The sequence below is a fragment of the Panthera leo genome, chromosome A2, assembly GCF_018350215.1.
Source record: "Panthera leo isolate Ple1 chromosome A2, P.leo_Ple1_pat1.1, whole genome shotgun sequence".
Lineage (NCBI taxonomy): Eukaryota > Metazoa > Chordata > Mammalia > Carnivora > Felidae > Panthera > Panthera leo.
Window position 1 is genome coordinate 55,406,294 of NC_056680.1, and position 26,938 is coordinate 55,433,231.

General features: G+C 52.4%; 1 protein-coding gene across 3 annotated transcripts in view; it reads left to right on the forward strand.

Moving 5' to 3' along the window:
• Positions 1 to 26,938, forward strand: part of WNT7A (Wnt family member 7A) — a 78,744-nt gene that overhangs the window by 10,880 nt on the left and 40,926 nt on the right. For 2 of the 3 annotated variants that reach the window (XR_006195618.1, XM_042911795.1), the window contains exons 1-2: positions 4,559 to 4,924; positions 10,013 to 10,239. Coding sequence is in view for 2 of the 3 variants with exons in the window: in XM_042911795.1 (XP_042767729.1) it covers positions 4,854 to 4,924; positions 10,013 to 10,239 (298 nt within the window). In the remaining variant the exon portion in view is untranslated. Of the gene's footprint in view, positions 1 to 4,558; positions 4,925 to 10,012; positions 10,240 to 26,938 lie in introns of those variants that run through there. The other variant, XM_042911796.1, reaches the window with a different exon arrangement.

Below are 26,938 nucleotides of genomic sequence, written 5' to 3' on the forward strand. Positions count from 1 at the left end.
GGCACGTGAGCCCAGCCATCCTTCTGGGAGGAAGGATTCTGCCAGGATCAGCTCAGGGGCCATCGAGCTCAAAGAGAAAAAATGTGTTTCCTGCTGTATCCCATACCCAGCATGGGCCTGGCACACTTTAATCTTCAGTGAATGTTTGGTGGATGGATGGATGGATGGATGGATGGATGGATGAATGAGAAAGGGACTAAGTGCCTAGGACAGAGGCAAAGTTAACCAGGGAAGGCTCTTCAGATGAGTTCACTTTGGGAGGGTCTTGAAGGATGAGAGGAATCAGCCAGGTTGGAAAAGGAGGGGGAAAAGCATTCCAGACATATAAAAGGGGATAACAGGATGGAGTAACAATCTCAACTTTTTTTTTTTATTACAACCTACGATACACACACACACACACACACACACACACACAATCGGAGCCTTATTATGTACAGTGCCCTATTATTTTCTGGTCTGTTTCCATTTTGTAAACATTAGTGGCAACCTGCTAATTTTTTGTGATACGGTCACAGGGGATTTGGGAAAAGTAGGGGCTGGAAACGTGATTTTCAGCCAGACTGTAAAGATCTTTGGATGTTCGAGTTGAGTTTGGACCCTTTTCAGTCCTTGCTTCTCCTACAAGCTCTGATCCTGAAAACTACTTGCTCCTTCTCTAGCTCTTTGAGTAATTTCCTGCCCACTCCGGCAGTCTTCTTCACTTGCTTCTGGCTGCTTTTCTCCCTACGCCCCCGCCCAGTTGGTTCTTTAAATCGTGCTGAACTGGGGCTCTGTGCTGGGCTGTCCTCACTCAGCCTTCTTGGCCTCTCTGACGTCTCACCCATGCCTTGGTTTGAAGGACTGCCCACTTCCAACTCTGGAGACCATCACCCTCAAAAGTCCACACGCTCCCTCCTGAGTGCCCAGCACACTCACTCAACTGCCCCTTCAGTGACCTACACGCACATCAAACTCAGCACCTCCAAAACCAAGGTCATCACCTGTTCCTCCCTGTCCCATCTCTGTGTTGTCCTCACCAGCCACAGTGCCTCCAGGGCAGACTCTTGTCCTTGGAGGTGCATCATTTTGTCTATTCTGCCTTCAGACCAGCTCTCAAATCCATCCGCTTGTCTCCTTACCATCTGCCACCACCCTTGTGTGGGCTGGACCTCTTCTGCCCTGCATGTCTGTGACACCTCCTGTCCCCATGCCCTGCCCCCTTCTCTCAATACCGCGTAACAGCTGCCATGAACCTTCTGAAGCATAAATATGACCGTATGACACCCCTGCCCAAACTTATTAATATGCTCTGTGTCCCCAGACTCCCTCTCTACCCCCATTCCCTCTGATGCTCCATTCATTCACCAGACCTTAGTGAGCCCTGCTTCCTCTGGCTTCAAAAACTCTGCCCGGTGAACCCCAACTCATTCTTTCTGGATCCCGGTTTAGGAACACTTCATCCAGGAAGCCTTCCCTGACCCACCCATTTGGAGCCCCCTTCTCTGTGTTCCCACAGTCCTTGCATTCCCCATCTTGATGCCTAATACCTTTTTTTTTCCTATTGCAGTGGCCCACGTCTCTCTTTTCCATTAGATGGGAGGCATAATTGAAGGATTAAGAGCAGATGCTGAAGTCAAAACTCCGTAAATTCAAATCCCAATTCTGCCACGTGGTAGCTGTGGAGTTTGGGATTTTATTTCATCCCTCCATGACTCATTTTACCCATACTATAAAATGATGATAATTATGATTATAACAAAAATATTAACAAATAAGAATAGTACCTACCTCATAGTATTATAAGAGGATTAAATGAGTCAATGTGCTACAGTTCTTGGTGACAGTGCCTGGTACATAGTAAGTGCCACCAGTGTGACTGATAATCAAATTAGCCCTCAGAAGAGTTGCTCCAGGAGGGCAGACACTGGATGTATTTGATCCACTGCTATGTCTGCAGCACTTACCCCAACATCCTGATCATGAGTGTCCCCCAACACTTGTGACACGAGTGAATCTTTTGTCTAAGAGAATGACAATGCATATAGAAAAGAAAGGACACATTTAGGTGATGCTTTGGAGGAAGACTGCTCAGAGCTCATCACTGACTGCATCTGAGGGTAGGAGAGGAGGAGGAGGAGTACAGGAGGAAAAACATGGCCAGGACAGACTTTGTGACTTTCCTCCCGAGCCCTTAGCTACTCCAATCCCCCTCCCCCACTATCACTCATGACTGCCTTCATCCATCCAGGACTCCAGCCATCCTAGGGGCTCACTGTTCATCCCTCTCTCCACTCTGTCCCTTCCCTGCCCCTCTCTCGACCAGGCCCTTCCAAGTCCTGTCAGACCTTCTTGTGGCCCAGGCCCAGCATCCTCCATTCTCCCTGCACACCCCCCTTCCACCTTAGTTGTTTCAGTTACAATTGCTGTGTAACAAGCACCCTACCCCAAAGAATGGCATAAAACAATCATTTTATTCTACTCCCAAATTATGGGGCTTGGAGATTTAGACAGGGCACATCAGGGATGACCACAGAAGCCCCTGTCCACGGTGCCTCAGCCGGAAAGACTCAAAGGCAGGGATGACTTGGTGGCTGCAGGTTGGAATCATCCACATGTCTGGCACCTGGGCTGGGAGGACTCCGATGCTGAACACAGCTGGGACTGTGGACTAGAACACCCACATGTGGCCTCTATCGATGCCTGAGCTTCCTCACATCATGGCAGCCTCCAGACCCCTTCCATGGTGGCTCAGGGCTCTGGCAGGAGTGTTCCAGCCAACAAGCAGAAGCTACACTGCCTCTTATGACCTAGCCTGTGGCAAGTCTTGTGGCATCACTTCTGCCACACATACAGCCACCCAGATTTAAGCAGGGAGAGCACAGACAGCCCACCTCTCAATGGGAGGCACATGGAATAATTGTGTGGTCGTGTTTTAAAACCACCAGTGTCTCATACCTGGACCATGGGGTAGTCTTCTCTCCGGTCTGCCTGGCTTCACTTTGCCCAGCCCTACCCTTCCCCCACTAGTGGATTTTCCACAGGGCAGCCAAGGGGAGCTTTTGAACACACAAATGAGATGAGTCATCCTTCTTCATATCCCTCCAATGTCTTCCCACTGAACTTCCCCTTAAAATCTAAGCTCCTTGACATGCCTACACAGCTCTGTGGGATCTGTGTACCCCCATCTCCTCCCTTCCATCCCACTGGCCGCCTTTCTCTTTCTTGAGCAGAGCCCCACTTCCCCTCCTGGTGCTCATGCCCACCTCCAACCTTCTGCACTGCTGTCCTCCTTCTTGAAGTGCTGGGACCCCAGATCCTGCATCCTTCAGCTCTCAACTCAAACACCACCTGCTCAGATCTCAAATAATCCCTAGGCACCCAGTGTTGTCTCCCTCATCATTCTGTTTTATATTATCTTCACATCACAGGAAGCTGTGATGTCTGAAATTATGTGTTTACCTCTCTCTGGTCTGTCTCCCTCACTAGCTCCAAGAAAGAAGGTCCCTTGTCCTTCGTGTTCCTTGTGTCCACGGGCCTGCCATGATGCCTGGCATAGACATTTGCGGAATGTGAATGAATGCATGAACAGCGGTTTTCAGGGAAGATTTAGAAAAGCAATTCTGAACGATAGGCAGGTCTGGCGTGGTGGTGGTTAGAGTGGGGGGTGGGGGGCGGTGTTTCCAATCTGCCTCTCCCACTCACTAGCTGCTGACTTTGGGAAAAAACCTTCGCGTCTCCGAGCCTCAATTTCTTCAGCTAAAACGTGAGTCCACCAGCCCCTAGCTCAACTGGACTCTGGGGTGTACATCATAGGAGGGGATCAGCATTTCTGCTCAGCTGGAAGGCTCCGAGCACCCCGTTTCAGGGAACTAGGAGGAGCTAACAGCGCCCACCGCGCCCGCCAGGTGTCGCCGCGAGCGCGTGCTGAGCGGCCAGCGGAGCCTGGCGCCCTCGGGCGGCTCCGGAGGCCCACGCCCGGGTCTCGTGCCGGGCATCCTGGCCTCCGCCCGACTCCGACAGTCCGCTAGGAGCGGCATTCCAGAAGAGGCTGCCCTACCTGGGCACCCACCTGCCGCACCCCCTCTAATAGACAGGGGTCGGGGAGGAATATGCTGAATCAGTTATCCCCGCTCCGCGGAAGGGGGCGCCCTCCCCTGAAGCTGGGCTCGGAAGCCTGGGGAAAGGGGGAACCGGGGTGCCACCTAACACCCCGCCCCCCAGCTCTGAGCGTTCCACAGGGCGGGGAGGACGAGGAGGCGAGCCAGGGTGCGGGGGTTTTCGGTCGCGCTCGATCCTCTCAACCCGAGGGGCAGTCCCAGGGCGCCAGCTCGACCCGCAACTTGCGAAGTAGCGACGCGTGGGGGTCGAACTGACTTCCACCGCCCCCTGCCCGGCTCGGCGCCCCGGAGCCGGGAGGGGGCGCCGCGGGAGCGCGTGGGGCAAGGCGTGAGCGCGCGCTTGGAGCTGGCGGCCCTGTCCCGCGGGCTCTGGGGTGCGGGGCGGGCGCTCCGGGGAGGCGGGCGGGGGAGGGGGTGGGGGAGGGACAGGAGAAAGGAGGGAGGGAGGGAGGGGCGGGGGCGGGCGGCAGCAGCGCCCCCGCACTCCCCGCGCCTCACACACTTGCACCGGCCGCTCGCGCGCAGCCCGGCGTCGCCCCGCGCTGCGCTCGCTCCTCCCTCCCTCCTCCCGCTCCGTGGCTCCCGCGCTCCCGGCGAGGCTCAGGCGCCGAGCGCGCGGACGGGCGCACGGACAGACGGCCCCGGGGACGCCTCGGCCCGCGCCTCCCGGGCGGGCTATGTTGATAGCCCCGCCGGGGCCGGCCCGCGGGATCAGCACTGCCCGGCCCGCGGCTCCGGCGGCCAGCGGGGACTATGAACCGGAAAGCGCGGCGCTGCCTGGGCCACCTCTTTCTCAGCCTGGGCATGGTCTACCTCCGGATCGGGTAAGGGCCGCTCGCATCTCCTGCACGCTGTCCCGGCAAAGTTGGTGTGGCCTGGGGAGGGGGTCGGCCGCCGGCCACCAACTTCTTCGGCCCCTCGGGGAGGCTGGGTGGGCGCGGTGTGGGAGCCGTGGGCGCACAAAGGCCCCCCGCAGGCGGGCGCCCCAGGGGCGCGCACAGCTCTAGAGACTCCGGCAGAGGTTCGGCCATCCTGAGGATGTCTGAGTCTGGAAGCCCCAAGAACCAGAGACAACCAGCAGGGACGGTCCGGCCTGGGGGACTCTGAAGAGAGCTATAGCTGCTGCAAAGGGTCAGCCCCTCCTAGGGACACTTCTGACCCAGGTATAGGAACAGCAGGTCCTTCAGGAGCTCCGGAGCCGGGAGCCGGAACGACAGCCGCTCCCAAGGAACTCAGCACCCGGAGCCCGAGAAGAACTCTGTACACAGAGGCGCGGGCACAGCCACTCCTGGAGTCAGGGCAGTCCCGGGGTGGCAGGTGGGGCTAGTCCGTGCAACAGGGAACAGGTACCTAAAGGGAGGGACCTTCGATGGCAAAAGCACAAACCCGCTGCTCACAGCCCTGACACCACCGATTTCCGAGGACCCTCGTACTCCTGGAGCCCTTTCCTAGGCCAAGGGGACAGCTCCTCCCATCCCCACGAACACACACAAAGGTAGGACGAGAGATGGCCCTAGACACCCAGAGAGACAAGCTCGCAGAGCCAGCGCCAGAGAGACGCGGGCCACCCCGCCCCCTAAAACTGGGCACCCAAGTCCGCTGGCGCGCCTGCGGAGCAGCCCTCCCCGCTTCACTCCAGCATTTCTGTGGAGGTGGGGCCTGGGGCGGCGCTCTGGCTGGAAAGTGGGAGGGGGTGGCTCGGGACGCGTCTCGGAGCTGCAATTGCAGGGCCAGTCACCCTTTGTACTTCGGAGATAATGCGTGTGAAGCACGGAGGGGCGGGAGTGGGGGCTTTAGGGATTGGTAGAGGTTCTGACGCTAAAGGAAGGGCCACCTTGGCAGGTTTCACACAAGCTGCTTTCCCACCTCCAGCGGTGACCACCGCCCCCCCTCCCCCCCCTCCCCCGACCCCGACCGCTCGGCTTGGGGAGAGGGCGGACTGCGGGGGTTGCTGCGAGGGGGTGTGTGTGGCAGAGCCTTTGTGTTTTGCCACAACCACTCCTCCCCTCTCCCCACCCCGCGTCTCCGGAGCGAGCGGGCATTTCGCAAGTTGAACAGCCGCCGGTGCGAGCAGGTGCGCACAGAGCGGACGAGGCGGCCGCCAGCCGCTACCGCGGACCGAGAGGCGACCGCAGGCGGAGAGGCGGCTGCGGGGCTCGCGCTCTGTCTGCCTGCGGGTGTGTTTTAAGTGTTATTGATTCATCCGCGTCTGGGTGGCTTTTCTTTCTCTCCCTGCTTTAATCTTCATCTTGGCCCGCGCCCCGCCGCCCCGCGCGCATCCAGCATCCAGGAAGCCGGTCGGGCTGATTGGCGCTGGCCGCGTGAGGCTTTATCTTCTTTTTAATTAGAAACGGGGCGGAGGGACCAGGGAAGGGAGAGAGAAAGGGAAAACAACAGAAAATAACCTCCCCTAGCTGCCCCGCCCGCCGGACCTCCCGCCGGCCGGGAGACCTCACTGGCCCCGAGGGGGCCCAGCTGCCCTGCAGGGAGGGAGGGAGCTAGGATGGCGCTGGCCTTCAGCACCGACGTCGCCCTTTGGGGCAGGGAGAGGTCCAGGTCAGGAGAAGAAGTTGCAGGGTGAATTTGGCCCGGCCCCACTGCTCCCTGAGCCTCGGGTTATACATCTGTAAAATGGATATGAGGAGTAAAGTCTCAAGGTCCTGAAGAAGCCTTCCAGCTCCCAGGATGTGACTGGTTCCTCCCTGCTCAGGACTGATGCTAGGGCAAGTGTCTCAAGCACTATCCCCTTGTGACAGCAAATCCAATAATAATCAAAACCACGAGAGCAGCATACTTACCGAGTACATACTATGTGCCTGGCACTTTCTATGTTTTAATTTTCACAGCCACTCTGAGAGATGAGGACTAATTATCAATATCCTCATTTTAGTGATGGAGAAGCGGAAGTACAGAGAGGGGATGTAACTTGCCCAAGGCCACAGAGCTAGTAGGTGAAGGAAGCTTGGATGGCACCCTAGGCCTGACCTCTTAGCTGCTAGATTATTGTTCCTATGAATTTTTGACCCTAATAAATCATTACAGTCTGCTGGTGTAGGAATTCTCTGGGGGTCACAGGTGTTCACAGGTTCCTCCCGACTTGGGGCCAAAACCTCTCCACTTGCCACCTCTTCCTCAAACATCTCAAATAGTCTGGCTCTAGGTGTCTTAGACTCTCTCTTAGTGCCTCGGGTGAATGAATGAGAGCTCTACTGAGTCTCCTATTTCAGATCTGTGACCCACTGGCCCCCAGATCTCAATCTCTGTGAGCCTCAGTTTTCAGATATGCGAAATGGATATGGTGATTCCTGGCAGCCAGGGCTGTTTAGGAAGGTCCCAGGTATCTAATGTTTGCAGCAGCACTGGCCACACTGCCTTGGCATATGGTAGGGATGTTGCCAAAGTTCACTGCTTCATTCAGCACGTATTTGGGGGGCACCTGCTGTGTTGAACACAGGTACTTATTCTGAGTGATATTTTTGAAGCTCCATAATTCATTCATTCAGTAGCCATTTAGTGAACCAGCAGACGGCCTCCATGCCCCTCCGAAGAGCTCATAGTCTAATAAGACAAGTGGGAACAAAGTGGGCACGCAAAACCAAACACATTTTAAAACATTTCAGAAGACCGTAAGTCATAAAGAGAATTAAGTAAACAAAACAGAGACTGTGGTAGAAAGTTATAAGGGGCGGGATGTGGAGGCAGGTTCCCTTAGCTGCGGTGGTCAAGGAAGGTGTCCTTTGAAGTCACATGAATGATGGCAAGAAGCCAAGCCTGGACATCTCAGGGGACCAGAGAGATTCCAGGGAAGGGGACAGGTAAGGACCTGAGGGAGGAAGAGCCTGAGGCAGGAAGAGGGCTGGTGTGAGGAAGGAATGAAGGGAAAGAGGGCAGGAGTGGTCTGTTATGTGCTTGGAAAGGAGTGGGATCACCTCATCTCCTGGGCCACTGGTACACAGAGCCTCGCTTTAAGAAATTCCAATTCCAGAACAACTTCCTGTAGCTGAGCCCCAGGATGGAAAGTGTGAGGCACTTCGCCCAGGGCTGGCAGTGACCTTCAATAAATGGAAGCTCTTATTATTATAACCAGAGTGAGGCATCAGGGGTGAGGTCTTCTCTTTAAAAGCTTCAGAGTGCGGACCATCTTTGTGTAAAGGGAGGGCTACCTGCACCATCGCAGGGTTACCACTGGAGCTTGTCTGGGGTTATCTTGGTATTAGGAAATGGACCCACTCTCAGGCCAGACACGCAAGAGTCACACTGACGCCTGTCTTTCCCTCAGACCCTACCCCATCCCTCCCCTCAGCTCTGCCTTCAATCAGTCCATCAGCAAGTTTGGTCAGCCCCATCTGCAGCCTCCCCCACTGCTGCCAAGGCTAAGCCACCACCCCTCTTACCCGTCCGTCTGTTCTCCCTTCTCCTGCCCTGGCATCCTGCATTCCTCCCCACCCCCGCCCCCGTGGGGCTGGAGGGAGGGGATCCTGTGGGTTTCCCTGCTTTCAGCCTTTCAGTGCGTCCTGATGCACCTGAGAAAATTCTACTCTCTACCAGATCCTCTCCCCAGACCCTCCCCTTCCCTGAGCCTGAGGCAACAGCCTCTGTGGGTTCTTTCTGTTCATTAGCCATCCCAACAAGCTTGCTCCCCTCCCAGAACTTTGTGTTTGCCATTCCCTCTGCCCAGATTACTCTTCCATGGCTGGCTTCTGGCCATTCAGGCCCTGCTGCTCTGCTCCTCCCCAGGGAGGCCCTCCTTGACCACCCCAGCTAAAGTGGGCCCTCTCTCTTCCCTCCCAACCACCCCCCAAATGCCATCACAGTGTCTTCATTTACTTTCCTCATAGTGCCCACCACTGTCTGCAATGGTCTGTTTTATTCATTTGTGAAATGGGTGTAGTCCCTTCCATAGCTCCTGGAGGGCAGGCTGTTGCCTCTGTCCCAGCATGGTGCCTGGCACTTGATAGGGGTCCAAGACGTATCTGTGTAGAGAATGAGTCAGGAACATAGGAACTGTAGACGGTTCTGTCATAGGCATCCTCTAGGTGGGTCATGCCTAGAATGGGATACACATGCTCTGTTGGCATGAAGTTCTATGTAAATAGAACTTCTATTTACAATTACTTTTTAAAGATTTTGTTTGTAATAGAACACATACATACATACCAGAGAGTATATATAACATGTACAAGCAGTTGGGTGGGGTTTTTTTAATTAAAAAACATTTTTTTAATGTTTATTTATTTTTGAGAGAGAGAGAGAGGGAAGGGAAGGGGCAGAGAGAGAGGGAGACACAGAATCCAAAGCAGGCTCCAGGCTCCGAGCTGTCAGCACAGAGCCTGACACGGGGCTTGAACCCACGGACCATGAAATCATGACCTGAGCTGAAGTTGGATGCTTAACTGACTGAGCCACCCAGGCGCCCCGTTTTTTAAATGAATGTCTGTGTATGGACAACCTGCTGCCTGAAACTTTATAGTTACCATTCCCTGGCTTGACTTTGCAGTTTTACCACATAGAGATGATTCCTAGACAATATTAGGTTGTATTTTGCATGATTTTAAATTTCATCTCAATTGAACCCAACCATAAATACAAGGGCAACTTCTTTTGTGCACATTATGTTTGTGACATACATCGTCTTTGTGTGCGTATATCTTAAAAGGAAATCAAGCCTCACTGATATTGTGTATATATATATATATATATATATATATATATATATATATATATTTCAAAAGTGCCAATAGGGAATAAAAAAATGAATAAATGTGGGTTGGGGGTGCAGTGTCAAAAAGTTGGGACCCTTGCTGGGAGCAGTGGGAGGCGGTGGCCAGGGCCAGACACACTGGGAGGGCTTGCAAGCCGTGCCCTCCACCTTGCTGGCCTAACACTCCTTCTCTCTGTGTCCCCTGTTCCAGTGGCTTCTCCTCGGTGGTAGCTCTGGGCGCGAGCATCATCTGTAACAAGATCCCAGGCCTGGCTCCCAGACAGCGGGCGATCTGCCAGAGCCGTCCCGACGCCATCATCGTCATAGGAGAAGGCTCACAAATGGGCCTGGACGAGTGTCAGTTTCAGTTCCGCAATGGCCGCTGGAACTGCTCTGCACTGGGAGAGCGCACCGTCTTCGGGAAGGAGCTCAAAGTGGGTATGTGCTCACCCAGACACCTCAGGCAAGGTCTCACAGGCTGTGGGAGACCACAATCCCTCCGGGAGCCCTCTAGGACCCTCTCACCTGCCCCGTGTGGGAATGCTCCCTAATATGGGATCATGACTTGAATTCAGATCTCCTCGTGAGGGTTGGCTTCCTAATTTGAATCCAGATCACCCCAATCATTTATGGCAAAGTTGAAAAACAGCAACCAGTGGCCTGAATGCTAACTGGCTGATATAGCACTCTGCTGTTTCGTTAAATTGAAGACCAATTAAAAAAAAAAAAAACTGTTTTGCCTAGAAATATGAATTTCTGTCTTCTTTTAAAAAATCAGCAGATCTGATGACTTATACATGTGTGTACATAGTTATAATGGGGTCAGACTGAGAATGCAGCTTCTTCAAGTGGAGCCGGGGCAGGCCAGTCACTGCCACGGTCCCTACCACTCCCTATTACCACCCAGTCCCCTTACGTGACCCACCAGGCCACTGTGTGCATTTGCATTGGTAACCTGCGATTTGTGGGGATTGTGGGTTGCTTGGACATGCACACACGGGCGTGCACGTGCACCTGCACACGTATACAGACAGACACGCACAAAGCGTCAGGCCACACATTTGGTTTTCAAAGCAACTGTGACAAAAACCTGGTGGAAAGGGGTTTGGTCATAGCACTTGTGGAAAATGTCATGGTGTGTGTCTTGCTTGGGGGCCAGGAATTCTGCAGGCTCGCTGCTAAGCTGTGAACTTCCCTGAAAATAAGTCAGCCTCAAGTGTCTTTGGGCTGGAGTGGTTCAGCCGACCTGCCGGGCTGCTCTAAAGGCACCCCTGAGTTCTCTCTCTCCCTCAGCCCCAACACCAGCAAATTCAGTGGACACTGATGAGATCCATCCCAAATCCAGCCATTTTTCTGTGTCCTGACATCCTCCCTCTCAGGTCACAAAGCTGGGCTCCCGGGCACCCACATCATCCTGTTGCCCCCTGACTCCTGCAGACCTTCCTGCAGGCAGGGTCCTCCTTTGTAAATGAAAATCAGATCACATCATTTCTCTGCTCAACACTCCATGGAGGCTTCCTCTCGTTTCAAAACGCCCCCATCTGCCCCCATCTGCCCCTCCCCCCTTGCCCACCCAGGCTTGTTCTGTTTCCCAAACATACCACGCCGGGTCCTGTGCTGGAGCCCCAGCACCATGCATTCCTTCTGCCTCAGATGCCTTCTCACAGGCAGCACCGGGGCCCCTTTTCTCTGTGCATCTCTCCCTCCCAGCATCTGGGCCACCCGGGGCCTCCCTTGATCACGGGTGTCTAAAGTCCCCTCTCACTACGAAGCTGCAGCCCATTGGCCAAGCACTCGGCACCGTCTGAATCATTCCTCACCCACTGAGATCGCCGGCTCCATGAGGCTTGGGGCTCCCCTGTCACATCCACCGCTGGATGTTTCGTTCCTCCTTCTTGGAAGGAAGAACAGTATCATCTTGGTCCTAAGCAGGTCTTGTGTCACAATCTTCTGTAGGCCCTTGCTACTCTCATACCTGAGAGGGAAAGAGCTCAGCATCATGGTGAGGTTGGCAGGGGGGCATGTCGGCCCCCTCTTGCAGAGCCTCTCTCCACCTGTGTGCCCTTCTGACATCTTCATGGTTAGACTTTTGCCTTGCAACACTTGCCCTTCCTTCTCCCTCTTCCCTACCTCAGGGCTGACTTTTCAGGTGGAGAACTAAGGCCCAGAGAGAGTGTGGGCTGCCCCCTGCTCACACGAAATTGGGACTCCGATTCAGGTCGCTGAAATCCCTGTCTTGTTGGCACCTGTGGTTTTTCTGCTGTCTCCTGCTCACATCTCCAGCCCCCTGTTCCTGGGAACCAGGCCTGGACTCCGGCATTATTTTAAACTCGCGTTTCGCTGACATATGAGATGCTACAGATGAGGAAACAGGCTCAGAAGGGACTTGTCCAAGGCCAACAAAAGTGAAGGACACGGTCTCCTGGGACTGGGTTTATGCCAGCACAGCCTGTAGCCTTGGAATAGCCAGCCCTTAGCCTGCCATTATAGTAGTGCCTGCTGGGGTGCATTGGAGGGCTGTGGTACACGGAGCCCCTACTGTCCAGCAGCCCCCCCGCTGGCTAGAGTTGTAGAATTGAGGGAATTCATTGCACGTTGGGTGGTCTCAGGGAATTCAAACAATAAGAAGAGCCCAAGAAAACCCCATGATAGTATAGCAATGCTAGGGCAACAGGTTCACAGGCTTGGAAGGGGAGTGGGAGCCAGGGCCAGGAGGTGTGTGGCATCCATCTCAGAAGTTTGGATTTCTAGGCAGTGGGAGCAATTGGAGAATTTTGAACAATGGCATAGCTGCCAAAGTAAGGTCATACTGTATGAAATAGCCACTATTCAATGATTTTTGGCCTGCAAAAATGGCAACATCATATGATCCAGCCTAACAGCAATCCTGGAAGATTCATTAACGGGTGGCTATAAAATTCATTCATTTATTATGTCATTCATTAGCTCATACACTCACCAAATTATTTATTGAGTGCCCACTATGGCTGGAGGCTGCTGTTCCAGCCTGTTTGGTCAAAGAAGGCCTCTAGATTCATGAGGGAGTTGAGCTATGGCAGTTCTGGGTAATGGCATGCTAGGCAACGTGAATGGCATGTGCAAAGGCCCTGAGGCAGGAATGTGTTTGGCAGTTTGAGGGACAGTGAGGGGCCTGGTATAGCTGGAGTACAGCAACAAGGGGGAAGAGGATGTCTCAGAGGTCAGAGAAGGAGCCAGAACCTGGACAGTGTGACATTTCTCAGGCCACATCAGGGGTTTGGGTCTTACTCCAGTGAATGGAGGGCAAGAGAATGACAGGATCCGACTTTGAATTTAGCAGCATTGCTGTAGCTGCTGGGAACAGAATGAACCGTGGAGGCGCCACTGGGAGTTAGGAGTCTGGTCTAGTCTTCCAGACAGGAGGTGACAGTGGCTCTGGCCTGAGTGATAGCTGTGGGGATCTGCTTTGGAAGTGAGTTGCAGAGGATGGAGGGAGGCCAACGACTCAAGGGCCACTTAGAAAGGCATTACCCTGGCCAGGAAGTTGTAAGGTGGTGGCAGTGGAAGAGAGGAAAAGGAGGCCAAGATGAGACCCTCCCTTGGGTCTGAGAAGTCACATCCCTTCTGAGCCTTGGTTTCCTCACATATAAACATATCCTGCTTAAAGACACCAAGCAGTAAGCCTCAGATTTCATCTTTCTGGGCTCTTCATCAGTGCTCTTACCCTCATGGGGTTGCCTCTTCCTGTCAATGGCCAGCCAACAGGCTGCTTGTAGGTGAGGCATCAAGCGTGTAGTCTTTGATTTTGGGAGCTCTGGCCATGAAGACCGCACTCTGGATGGCAGGAAACGTTGTCTTTGAAGAGACTTCCCAGAAGCCTCCTGGCCTACCCCCTTCATACTTCTTCTGCTTACATCTCATTGGCCAGCACTCAGTCACATAACCACACCTAGCTGCATGGGAAGCTGGGAAGTGTAGTCTTTTATTCAGAGTAGCTATGAGACCAGCTAAGGATCTGTGACTGAGGAGAAAGAGGAACATTGACGTTGGGGTGGGCAGCCACCCCCTGGCATAGTTATCCATCCCATGCTGAGACCGGGACCAAAAGGCTCGCCTTCCACTGCCTCCTCAGCCTCCATTCTGGTCCCCAGCTCTGCGTTTCATGGCTCTGTCTCCCCTTCTGAATGTTCCAGATTTTACTGTATAGATCTCAGGAGAGGGCCAGGGATGTGAACCAGACAAAGGCCACTGGGATGCTAGAAACTGAACCCCAGTTCAAGCCGCCTCAAGGTGAAAAGGGGAATTTATGTCTGCCTAAGTCACTGGAAAGTCAGGGATGGTGCTAATTTTTGAATGGCTTGAACCAGAGATGGTGTTGGCCTCTACCAACCCCACAGCTGCTTCTTGGGGAGGCAAGATAGCTGTTCAAGTGCCAGCACTGCAGCTTCCAGGTTCTAGAACTGCAAGGAAGAGCCTTAGCCTTTCTCTGGCTGCACCTACAAAAGTCCTAGGGTTCATCCTGACTGGATCAGCTAACAGGGCTTGACTTTTGGTCATGTGTCCATCCCAAACCAGTCATAGTGGCTGAGGGCGGCAGTGATTTTGTTGGCCAGACGTGGGAGCCCCACCTAGACCGTCTCTTGGGGGAGAGGCACCGCTCACGGGTCCATCAGCCAGCTGGGGCTGCTGTAACAAAGAACCACAGGCTGCGCAGCTTAGACACAGATGCTCCTTTTCTCACAGTTCTGCAGCCTGGAAGTCTAAGATCAAGGTGTCAGCAGGTTTGATTTCTTCCGAGGCCTCTCTCCTTGGCTTGCAGGTGGCTGTCTTACTGTGTCCTCACATGATCTTTCCCCCGTGCGCGGGCCCTTGATGCCTCTATGTCCTAATCTCCTCTGCCTACAAGGACACCTGTCAGATTGGATTAAGACCCACCATGATGGTCTCATTTTAACTTAATCACTGATTTAACGGTCATACCTCCAAATACATCTTGCCCCTTGCCATATTCTGAAATACTGGCGGTTAGAGCTGCAACATATTACTTTTGGGGAGGACATAAATCAGCCCATAACAACGAGCAAGCAGATTGTGGAATGGTTCGTGCTTTAGGGAAAGGCACAGATGGTGTGGTGGGTGCTCAGAGGTGAGACTGGACAGTGAAAGGTGAGACAAGTGGACTGGACAGTGAAGATGGCCCTTGCTCTGGGTCTTCAAGGGTAAGAAGAATTTCACCAGTGAATGCGATCTCTGGCGGAGAGAACCGTGGGGCAAAGATGTGGACATTGGATTGCTAAGAGGATCTTGGACAAGGCCCTGCAGCCTCAAGATGCAGGGGGTCAGAAGTCTCGGATGAGATTGCAGGCCAGCTATTCAGGGGTCTTGAATGCCAGGGATTATTGGAATCTACACTATTGGAAGCCACAATAGTGGTTCCACATTGGTTTTATCAATTGCTACCCAGTGTGGCCCTTGGGGGCTTAAGAAGGCATTCACCTCTCCCCCTTCAGCCTTTTCCTTTTTTGAAATAATACAGTGAACCCCCCCTTGAATCCAGCACCCAACACAACATCTAGAACAAGAATGGGTAATTTACATCCACCCCTGTGAGCATCCCTGTGCGCCCCCTGCTCTCCCCAACCCCTGCTCTCCCCACCAAGCCATACGTTCTCTATTCTGAACCGTGGGTTTCCCATTCCTTGCTTGTTTGTGTCTGTTTTATCATATTGATATAGTCCCCAGAAGTAAATTATTTGGTTTTAGTTCTATTTAATTTTATAAAGAAAAGACATCATCCTATACGCAATCTTTTGGAATTTATTTTTTTCACTTACTAGTAATAAAACCCATCCACGTTGTTCCTTTAGCTGTTGCTGATTCATTTTAGCGGGGGTAATAGACTCTAATCTATGCTCCTGTGCTTTTGGTTGTGGGACATCTGGGTTGCCTCTAAGCATTTATTGTCACATTGCCACCACACGCCTCCCTGTTCACGCCTCCCGGGGCCCATGTGCATGTGTTTCTCTTGGGTGCATACAGAGGAATGGAATTGCTAGTCACAGGTATGAATGTCAACCTGATTTCCACAGTGATTGCGCCAGGTGCCACTCCTGCCAGCCAGCAGTGTTGATCCACAACCTCTGCAACACTTAGAATTATCCAGACTTCATTTTTGCCTAGGGATTGGGTATAAAATGCTTTCTCACTGTCGTCTTGATTTGCATTCTCCTGAGAAGTAATTCGGGTGAACCCTCTTCCTATATTTACTGACTCTACATGTTTACTCTTCTGTGAGTTGCCTGTTCATGCTTTTTACCCATTTTTCCATCCAGTTGTGTGTTCTTGCCTCAGGTTTGACTGTCGTGGTAGTAGTACTGAGTCATGGTGCAGGGGAGTGAGGCTGGATCAGATAGCACCCCAGGCTATGGTGGCTCATGTGGGGTTCACTCTTTTGTCTTTTCATTGAGGATCTGTGAGGGCCAAGCACTGCGATAGCCCTTCCTCATGTATGGCCTCATCTGCCCCCCAACAGGAGGTCTGTCTACCTTCATCTCAGGCTCTGAGTGAGGCGGAGGCTGACCAAAGTCACATGGCTGTTTTGTGGCAGAGCTGAGATGGGTAGAGAGTTCCCTGATGCTGGGATATTCTTCTCCTTGTGTGAGCCTGCCAGATTTGAGATTCTCGAAGATGCCACGTATTTGAGAACCTTGTCTTGCTGGGCCATGTGGCAACCAAGTGAGCACTGGGATCAAAGTCACATGGCCAGGTTTCCATTCCAGCCCCACCACTACCTTGCTGAGGACTCTGAGAGAGTACCTCACCTCTCCTATCTCAGTCTTCCCATCTGCAGAATGAGGGAGTTGTGTGGCAGCGTTGTGCAGGATTTAAAATCCTGGCACCTGTAAATTAGGGCCATCAGAAGGTATCCCTTTGTCCCTCCCAGGAGGCTCACATGCCCATCTCAGACGAAGATGAGCTCAACGAATTGGGGATGCATGCACTGGGTTTTTTTCTTGGTGCAACAGAGTGAGGAGATGCAGAGAAGACTAGGGAGAGGCTACCGGTGCAATTGCTAATCTAAGCTCGCCATTTTGACTCTACCTGTGAATTGTGTCTGCCAGTCTGTCCACCTCTCACCAGCTCCACCACCACCTCCTGGTTCAAAACCTCCATCTTTAGAGACTTGTTGCCCAGACAGCTACATCAGCCTCCTCATGTACCCCCGCCTCCCCAGCTGCACAGCCATCCAGCGTAGCATCTTCCCAGCATTGCTCTGATCATGGCAGCCACCCCCCCCCCTCACTGTGCAAAACCCTGTAGTGGTTTACTGTTCCTCCAGGAATAAAATACCAGCAGGCCCCCTGGTTCTTTACAGACCCCTGTGACCTGCACCCAGACCCCCTCTCCCCTCCATCTCCAGCCCCTCTGCCTTTCTTTCCACCCTCAAGCATACCAAAGCCCCTCTCACCTCAACGCCTTTGCCCTGCCTTGTCCCCTCTGCTGGGATGCTCTTTTGTCCTTCCATTGAGGACACCCATGGGTAGCGTCGACCACCTGTCCCTATCTGCCCCTTACCTTGCCAGATTTTTCGTATCACTTCACTACTCCAGGGCATATTCCCTATTTGCTCATTTGTGCAGCACTGTATAACAGTTCAGCCCCTAGACTGCCCGCTTGGTTCTTTTCCTGGCTTCCCCATTTACTAGCTGTGGACCTTGACCCCACGGCAGTGATAATAGTGTCTGCTCCATAGGTTGTGTCCCATGGGCTGAGATCATTTAGTCCCCACGAAGCATTCAGAACTGCGCCTGGCACATAGGATGTGCTCCGGAAATCATAGTTGTGATGTTGCTATCATCTCTGCCTTGGGCCAGATGGCAGCTCTGTGAGGAAGCAGACGGAGGCCTCTGACATGGCGCCTGGTACATGGAAGGCATGGTGACCACAGACAGGCACCAGAGGATGTGGGGACCTCCCTGGGTACTGGTGCAGACACCCGCCCTCAGCTCCCTCTGGAGAGGAGGCAGAGGAGAAGGGTGAAAGGGAGCAGCTGCCAAGAGATGGCAGGTAACCTGCTTGCTCCAGCATCAGGCAGGTCTCCACCCAAATGCCACCTCTTCCAGGAGGCCTTCCTGGACTGTCCAGCCTGAGATTGGTCAATCTGTTCTGATGTCTTTACAGCACTTACCACCTTCAGAAGGGACATTGCTTACTTTTGCAAAGATGTGTCCAATATCAATCTTCTCCCTGACTGTGGGGGTGTCCATGGAACCCAGACCTGTCAAGCATCTTCTCCTGGGATGCCCCACCCAGGGCCTGGCACACAGTAGGTGCTCAGGGCACACATGAAGAAACACATGACCCCGGAGCTCCTCTCTATCTTATGTGCCAGCAGCTGCTCTGAGCCCTTGAGGACAAGGCCCAGGTCTTATTTATCTTCTGACTCCCAGGTCGGTGGTACCTTGCACACAGGAAGCACTCTGTTTCCTCTGTTGTGTGAGTGGATGCTTTTCATTCTGACCTCAATACAAGGCTGAACATTCATTCCCGCACATTTTCATTTTAATCCGTTTTAGCCCGGCATTCTGTTGGCTCTCCCTTCCACCTTTTCATTGGCTTCAAATGGGGTAAACATGCTAATTAGGTCAAGGCCTAGGGAAGACCCCTTCCCCATGGCATGATTCAAAAAGATGCGTTCCCAGTATCTTGTCAGCAGAATGATACTGTCCACCCGCTCCCTTCCTCCACCAGTGTCTCTGGAGAAACATAGGAGGGCTCCCTGGATGACAAACTGGGGAGCTCCCTACTTGGGGGAGCCAGAATGCCCACCAGCATATTAAAGGCCCTGAAAAGTCTTACAGACAAGAGAGCAGCTTGAGCAGGCTTTTTCTGGAGGACCCACTCATCTCTGACCTTGGACTCACTGACCATCTGGTAGAATGCTCTGCAGAGGCACCCCCTGCCCCCCACCCCACAAGAAACACCACTCATATATATATATATATATACACATATATATGTGTGTGTGTGCACATATATGCATATATATATATCCCATTTATATATCACATTTTATGTATATATCATAAAATACACACACACACACACACACACACACACACACACACACACACATATATATATGACGTTTTCTTTGTCCATTCATCCATTGATGGACCCTGAAGTTGTTTCCACATCTTGGCTATTGAAAGGAATGCTGCAGTGAACACAGGGTGCAGGTATCTTTCCAAGAGAGTGATTTTGTTTCCTTTGGATATGTATCCAGAAGTGGGATTGCTGGATCATATGATCATTCTATTTTTAATTTTTTGAGGAACCTCCATACTCTTTTCCATAGTGGCTACACCAATTTACGTTCCCACGCATACAGTGTTTTTATTTATTTTTCCCTTAGGGGCTTTTGGTTGAATTTGTAGAATTTAAATGCTCATGGGATCCCATACCACAAGCTCCCCCTGCCCCACCGTGTGTCCGCCATTCATTCATTTATCAGTTCCACAGATATTTACTAGAATCTTCTGTGTGGTAGACTGATGAAATGGCTCTGCCTTCAGTGTGCTCACAGTTTGGTGGGGACAGACAGCAACATCAGAGCAGAAAATGTGCTCTGGGATCTCATAGGAGAGGAGACGGCACCAGGCAGGTAGACTGTAGCACAGAAGGCTGCCTGCAGGGGTCATCTGTGATGGGCTGGTCCACACTAGAGGGGGGAAGGCTGTGGCAGGGGAGAAGCCATCAGGAGAGGCTTGCAGGTGTGACCCAGCCCAGAGCCAGGGGGTCCGGAGTGTGATCCGGGCACCCTGGACTCTAGGGTGTGGGGGAGGGAGGGCAGAAAGAGGCTGGAGAGAGAGGTGGGCATGAATCAGTCCGCCAGTGCTTTGCCTGGGAGGGGAGCTGTCAGAAGAATTTCTTTCCCTTGTGTCAGGGGAGAGACAGGATGTGGGAAGATAATCACATTCTTAGCACATATAGAAATTTGCTCTGTCCCCAGCATTATTGTCAACAAAGAAATGGTGATTTCCCGACATGCGGGACGGCTGCATTCTTTTCCAGATACTCACGACCTCCTGTTTGGTACTCCCCTGCCGGAATTTTTCCAGGGATGGGCACAGATGACCTAGGATCCAGGCCCTGGGAGGGGAGTACCACCCTCCCGTGTCTGCACACCGGATGACTTTAATGCATTTCTAGGCTTTTGCTCCTGTGGCACTCTTTAGAGCAGGGTGACCCGCTGGTCTGGGAATCCGTGCCTCACACAAATGGCTCCGTCTTTTTACCCATTTCAGGCTGTGAAAACAGCCAAAGCACATGTCTGGTGAGCTAATGACTGCTTGGAAGGATGGATTCGAAGGCCTTTCCAGTGAGTGAGAGAGACAGAAGCAAGGGGCGGGCCAGCTCCACTTTCTCTCTGCCATTTCTTAACAATGCGCCATCTTGCCTGAGCGAAAGACCTATTCTTTCCCTATTCTTGCTTAGAACGCAGCTAACAAAGGACTTTTTGTCTCCTTTGCATTTTTTTTTTTTTTTGCAAGCCTCAGTTCATCCTGGGTTTTAGCTCTCCTGACACTATTCTTTGAGATGAGTCTTTTGTTATAATGTTCTCTTTCCAGCTTTCATATGGTGGACAGACAGACACACACACACACACTCACATGCTTACACGCTTTTACACACACTGTCATTCACTCATTCAACTATGGAGGCTACGCAGATAAATAATCCAGCTCCCCACAATCTAGTGGGAAGAGACAGAATTCAATTCAACACCAAGTAAGGAGAGCTAAGGTGCTGGGCCACAAGCAGAAGGAGGGGCATATCAGGAAGGTCCCTCAGAGAGGGGGCACTGGAGCTGGTTAACCAACAGTGCATCTTGTAAGAGCTACTGGTTATTGATCCCTTACCAGGTGTGGATAAGGGATTGACAGATTCTGTCATGTGCTTTGGTTTTTTAACCACCCAAGCGACCTTAAGAAGGTGACTATATTCCCAGTTTACAAAGGAGGACACTGAGGCCTTGAGAGGTCAATGAACTATCTAAGGTCCTGCCACTGGGAAGTGGAACCAGAATGTGAAACCAGATTTATCGCCTCCAGGGCCCTGCTTTGAAAACACCTGCCTCTCACCAGGCAGATGGGAAGAAGACCATGTCCAGGCTGACGGAACAGCACGTGCAAAGGCATGGAGGCAGGAAGGGGCAGATGTTGACCCTTCGTGGACGGTCAGCAGGATGCACTGGCTTTGCCCAGTGAGAAGAGAGACCCTGAGGTGAAACTGAGGCAGGAGAGAAGGGTGGAGACTGGGGGCCTGCACATGCCCCTCCCCCAGTTTCCAGCTCTAAGGGCCTATTATCTTAGCCAGGCTCAGCCCAGACATGTACTCCCAGCACCCCCAGTTCTTCCAGTTGTTCACCGAGAAGCTCTCTAGTTCCTCTGGATGGAGACAGCCAGATGTGGCATTCTGAGCCCAGAAGGGCTGTGAGCTGCCATGCCACGGGACTGGCAAAAGCAACCTTTTTCCATCTGTATATTTTCCAAATCATCATATATTTCAGCCCGTGTCACTGCAGATTGCTCACTCTCTGACCCATTGGCTTTAAATAGCAAAAGAAAAAAAAATACAATGCACTTTGTGGTTTCCAGTAAGATACCGTAAATACACCCAGATAATATTCCGGTGCAAACCATTTACGGTGGCTGCACAGGGCGGTGGAATGGAATCTTTCGGGCAGGCTTGGTCATCAGTTTATTTCCTCTGTACCCACCGGGATCGTTATGGAGCTGGGCTGTGTGGAGGGCACCATTCGGGCTCCCCATGTTCACCTCAGTGATAACACTTGCCTGAGCACCTCCTAGGGCCTGGGCTCTTTACACAGAGGGTGCACTACTCTTCATGGCAACTTGGCAGTGTCCTCCTGGTGGTTCTCGTTTCACAGATGGGAAAGTTGAGATTCGGGGAGGCAGAGCCCTTGCTCAGGGTCCCCCCAGCCGAATAAGGAGTAGAGAGGAGGAAGGATGGATAAGCTCCATCGTATCCAAGTTCTGAGCTAAAGCCAGTTACCTGGGCTTCTGGATGGAAAGTTTACCAGGAGATGTGGGTGTCTTGAGAGTTCAAGAGGATGTGGTGGAGGTGAGAGTGGGGACCCCATGCTGGGAGCCAGGAGAAGAGCCTCGTTCTAGTCCCCCTAGTCTCGCTGAGTCATTGGTGACCTTGGGCAAGTCTCCTGGACTCCATGAACCTATCATTCCAGGAGGAATTTACGTCTGCGGCTCTGGGAGTCTGTTCTCTGATTCTGAGGATGCCTCTGTGCAGGGCAGGATGGTGGAGCCAGCAGAACCTGCCACCGCCCTTGAGAGCTTCGGCTCCCCTGTGCCCCCCACTCTCCTGCTTCTGCCAACGGCTCTTCTGTGTCAGGGTCATCACACGGGCTTCTCACAGAGAGAGCTGCGTAGCTGGCTCCTCTGAGCTCTAAAGGCACCACAACCGGTGCACCCGGCTAGCAACACTGCCCTGTTTTATGTTCTTCAGAGTCCTCAGCTGCCACTGAATGATGTGATCGTGCTGTCTGTTCCCCTATGAAGGCAAGGCCATGTCTGAGTCTCTCCTGTCGGTATCCCCAGGCCCCAGCACGTGACAGGTGCTTAAGAAATATCTGTGGAGTGATGGCACAGGGCACATGGCTTGGTCCAGGAGATTTGATGGAGGTTCTTCCTCAGCTCAGGGGTAGGAGAGACAGGTAGACTCTCCAGGCAGAGGGGGGTGGGTCTGTTCTTGGAGGGCGCGTGGTCAGCAGTGGCCAAGCCCAGCGTGTGCTGCTCAGTGACTCCATGTGGAAGATCTGGGAAAGTGCCTGGGTCGGGGTCAGGAGGACTGAGTGGGTGTCATGACCTGGAGGCAGGAGAGTGGGTCCGACTCTGGAGCTGAGCCAAGTTTAAGTCCTGGCAGGTTGCATCACCTCTCCAGGCCTCAGTTTCCCCATATGTAAAATGGGGATAGTAATGGTCCATACCTCATAGGGCAGTTGCCAGGATTGAGTTGATCTATATTGAGTGCTTAGGAAAGAGCCTCTCAAATAATAAACATTTTATGACTTTGCCATGCTTATGATGAACTATGCCATTGGGCATAGGATGTCATAAACAGACACCCTAAATGCACTCTTGCAGATGCCTCATAAGAGACAAACAAGGTGGCCTTCAGGAAATCACCCAAGCAGCTGAGACACGGGCTGTCCTGGGAGCCCTGAGAATGGCCAGGGTGTAGGGCATTGCCCTGGAGTGGTTGGAGATAGCATGTGACCTCGAAGTTTGCATCCTGGCTCTGTCTGGGCAAGTCATTCTTCTGAGCCTCAGTTTCCCCACTGATAAATCAAGGCATTACTCACTTGGGATGGGTGCAGGAAGATCCCATGGATGGATGCAGTGTAACATGGCCTCTCACCTTGAGAGCCTGAGATTTTAAGATTCTGGAATCCTTTTCTACCTTCTCCCTGCCATCAAAACCGGCTCTTAGCTTAGCAAGCCATTTCACTTGAATGGGTCTTATAAATTATTTGTTGATAGGTTTTAACTGATAACCTAATGGCATCTCTTGACAGAAATAAAGGCATTTTGATAAGCATCCATGCCTTAAGCCAAAAGAATCTCTCTTAACCGTGGGCTTCCAGATGCAACGAGGAGCCAGGAAGAGAGGTGGGTGGGGCTGAGAAAGGACACTTGGGTCCAGTTGTGGCCAGTTTGTAGGTGGGTGGCCTCAGTGAATCACTTTTACCTCTCAGAGCATCGGTTTCCTCATCTGTAAAATTGTGGACAGTGACGTCTACCGATAGGGCAGTTGGGAAACACGACACAGAGAGCCAGGTGTGGGTCTAGCACATAGTAAGTGCTCAACAAATGTTACTTTCAGGCCTTCTCCCTGAACCCAAACCCCCCCTCAAAAACCCCATCTTCTGGCTAACTCTGTGCTGGTACCTTGGAGGAAGTAGGCTGAATGGGCTGAGTTCACCACTGCTCCCCACCCTCCTGTCAGACCTTCTCTGAACCTTTCAGTCGGGGTTGTTTTCCTAAGGAATAGGTGAGCAGACTTTCCCAAATTGCCTAGCCGGGAGCCTGGCAAATAAGCCCTAAATAAAAGTTGTTGGCCACCATTTGAAGCTTTCATTCATTCATTCATTCATTCATGCAATGAAATTTACCAAGTACCTACTATGTGTCAGGCCCTGGGGACCCAATGGGGAACATGACAGAGTGCTTACCTTCAAGGAAATTATATTCCAGTGGGGGGATGGGAGTGGTAGGTGTGTGAGGAACAGACAATAAGCAAATCAATCTAAAATGGCAGGAGGGCTATGTAAAAAAACTAAATGGGGGGGAGGGGAGTTTTCTTTCTGTATCTCCCAACAGTGTGCCTGTAATTTCATCAATTATAATCTCTGCAATACTCACTGCAGTTTATTTAAGCACCAGCTTTGTGCTAGGTGAGACATATTTCTTCCTACAGAGTAGGTGACGCGAACAGGTATGGAAATGGTGACGCAGAGAGGTTAAATGACTCGTGCAAGGTCATCCAGCTCCTGGCGGGGTTGAAATTGGAAACAGACCTGCTCCTTCATTCATCCCTCACGCATTATTGGCGGGGGGGGGGGGGGGGGGGGGAGTTGTAAACAATGGAAGCAAGACAGATGTGGTCACTGTCGCCTTGTGAACCTGCAGTTTGGCTGGGCAGGCAGACATGGCTGGCTCAACCCCACCCACTTGCCTCTGGGTGAGGCTGTCTTGTCCTTCGGGGCATTATGGAGCACAGTGAGGCAAAATGGGACCTGGGGGTAATAATAACAAAAACAACAACGATGCTTGGCATTTACTGAACACTTACTACATGCCTGGCTCTGTACTCAGCCCCTTCCCCTCATTCTGTGCTTCAGTCTGCTCAGTAGCCCATGATACATAGATGCTGTCATTATGCCCATTTCACAGAAGAAACAACAGAGGCTTAAAGCGGTTAACAGGCCTGACGTTAGGTACGCAGGTAGCCTGATGCACAGGCCAGTTTCCTCAGTGGTCAGGTGGGGGGTGGGGGAGAAAGGGAGGGGGGATCAGGCAGTGCCAGTCTAATGTAGGTGGGCAAGGCCCACATCAAGGTCAATGGCAGGGCTCACAGTGACCCTTTAGCACCCAGAGGCATTGGACTTGAGCAGCCAGTACTTGGGTCCCTGGGAACTCTTAAGCCACAATTTTCACTTTTCAGGGGCAGTGGGTGCTGAGGTAAGGGCCAGCTTGGCGGGGAGGGGAAGGCCATGGCCCATGATGGGACTTCACTGTGGAGCGGGGAGGGGGGGTGGGGTCCACCTTGAACTTAGGGGAGTTAACTGTGTGGGGGTTCAACTGCGCTTCCCCGACCTAAGTGGATGTACCTGGGAACAGAAGCCGTGTTTAGTTCGTTGTCTGCCCCTCACCACCTGCACTGGTGTGTGCTGCTCAGGGGGCTCAGAGGGACCAGGGGCAGGTCACCTGCACTGAACACAAAATTACCACAAAGGACGCTGGTCCCACCCCTCCCCACCCTGCCCCCGGCCCCGCCTCCAGGGAGGAGTCTGGGAGAAGGGCAAGTCTCAGATGACTGGCCTGGCTCCCCGCCCCCTCCTCAATTTGCATACTCCATTCTTGGTCTGATAAAGGGGACACAGTCTCCTTTCAGCTGCTGCCGCACCTCCGGCCATTTAATCCCTGGGGACAGACTTGATCTATATGGGGTGTCTGGAGGCCAAGTCGGCAGCTCAGCTCTGTTGCCCACCCGTTGGGTGGCCCCAGGGCAAGCCAGACCTTTCTCTTGGCCTCGTTTTCTTCAACCATAAATGAAGATCAACGTTGCCTCCTACTCTTTACCTCCTCAACCTCTCATAAAGAACTGTTACTTGGGTATGGGGCATTAAGGAATCTGAAATCATTGTTGCACTATTTGCTAACTAACTTGGATGTAAATTTAAAAAAAAATAAATTAAAAAATAACTGTTACTACCGTCATGAATAGAAATTGTAATAAATCTAGTATCTGGGGCCCCTTTCTCATACCAGGCTCTGTGCTAAATGTTTTATCTTTGTTAGTGTTTCTAATCCTCTCAGCTACCCTAAGAAAGTGGGTGGTTGCCGTCCCTATTTTATAGTGGAGGAACTGGAGCACAGAGAGGTTAGGTGACTCACCTGAGGTCACACAGCTGGGAAGTGGTGGAACGGGAATGACCCCCATCCTGTTCTCTTTATGCTCTCCATCTCATTACTCTTTCCTTTGGTGTCACTGAGGGTCTATTCTCACTGTTGGCTGAATCTAGTATATTATTTCCTCGTGTGTTTCATACTCTCCTGTGAGCCGGTGCCTGGCAGCTTTATCTTTGCTTCTCGAGGGGTCTTAGGGAATGACTGGCCTGGGGCCAGTCTTCCCCCTTGACTTGGGAACCCCTGAGCATGCAGAAGGACAAGTCTGAGCCATATCTCGAAGGTAGGGACAAGGCTCCCAGTTTCCAGGATTCTGATGTCCTCACCCCTTACCTTCCCACCTCCTGTGCTGCCTCAGGTAGCTTGTTTATTGTCCTGCTTTGCTGGGTGTGTGTGCATGAGCAGTGACTTTCCCAGCGTGCCCTCTCTGCAATTCTGTCCATCAAGTAGTAGCTCCTTTCCAATGTCCTGCCCCTCTGGGACCCAGGGCCTGATCATCAGGCCTTGAGGCCTTAATTCATGAGCTCCCTTTTCTGCAGAGCCCAGCAACACAAGATGGCCACATCCCATGCCTACTCACCCTGCTAGTGATCAGTTCTGTCCTCAACACACAGCCCCCACGGGTTCCCTTGCCTTCCTGTGAGCCCGGCCGCGCAGCAGACGATCTTATGCAGCATTTCTTAATTTCACAGAATGAAAGTGTTGTCAGGAATCCAGCCTGCCCGAGGTCCAGCCTGTGCATGTGCCCACACTGTGGCTGTCCCCTGTCCACGCTGGGGCTGTCCCCTGTCGATGCTCCCTTGTGCTCAGCGCTCTGCAGGGCACGTGTTACACACACACGGTTTCTAATACTAATGTGATCAATAATGTGTGCAGGGTCAGGAACCTGGTAGGTGCTGAAATAATGCCTTTTCCCAGGTTCGAGCTTG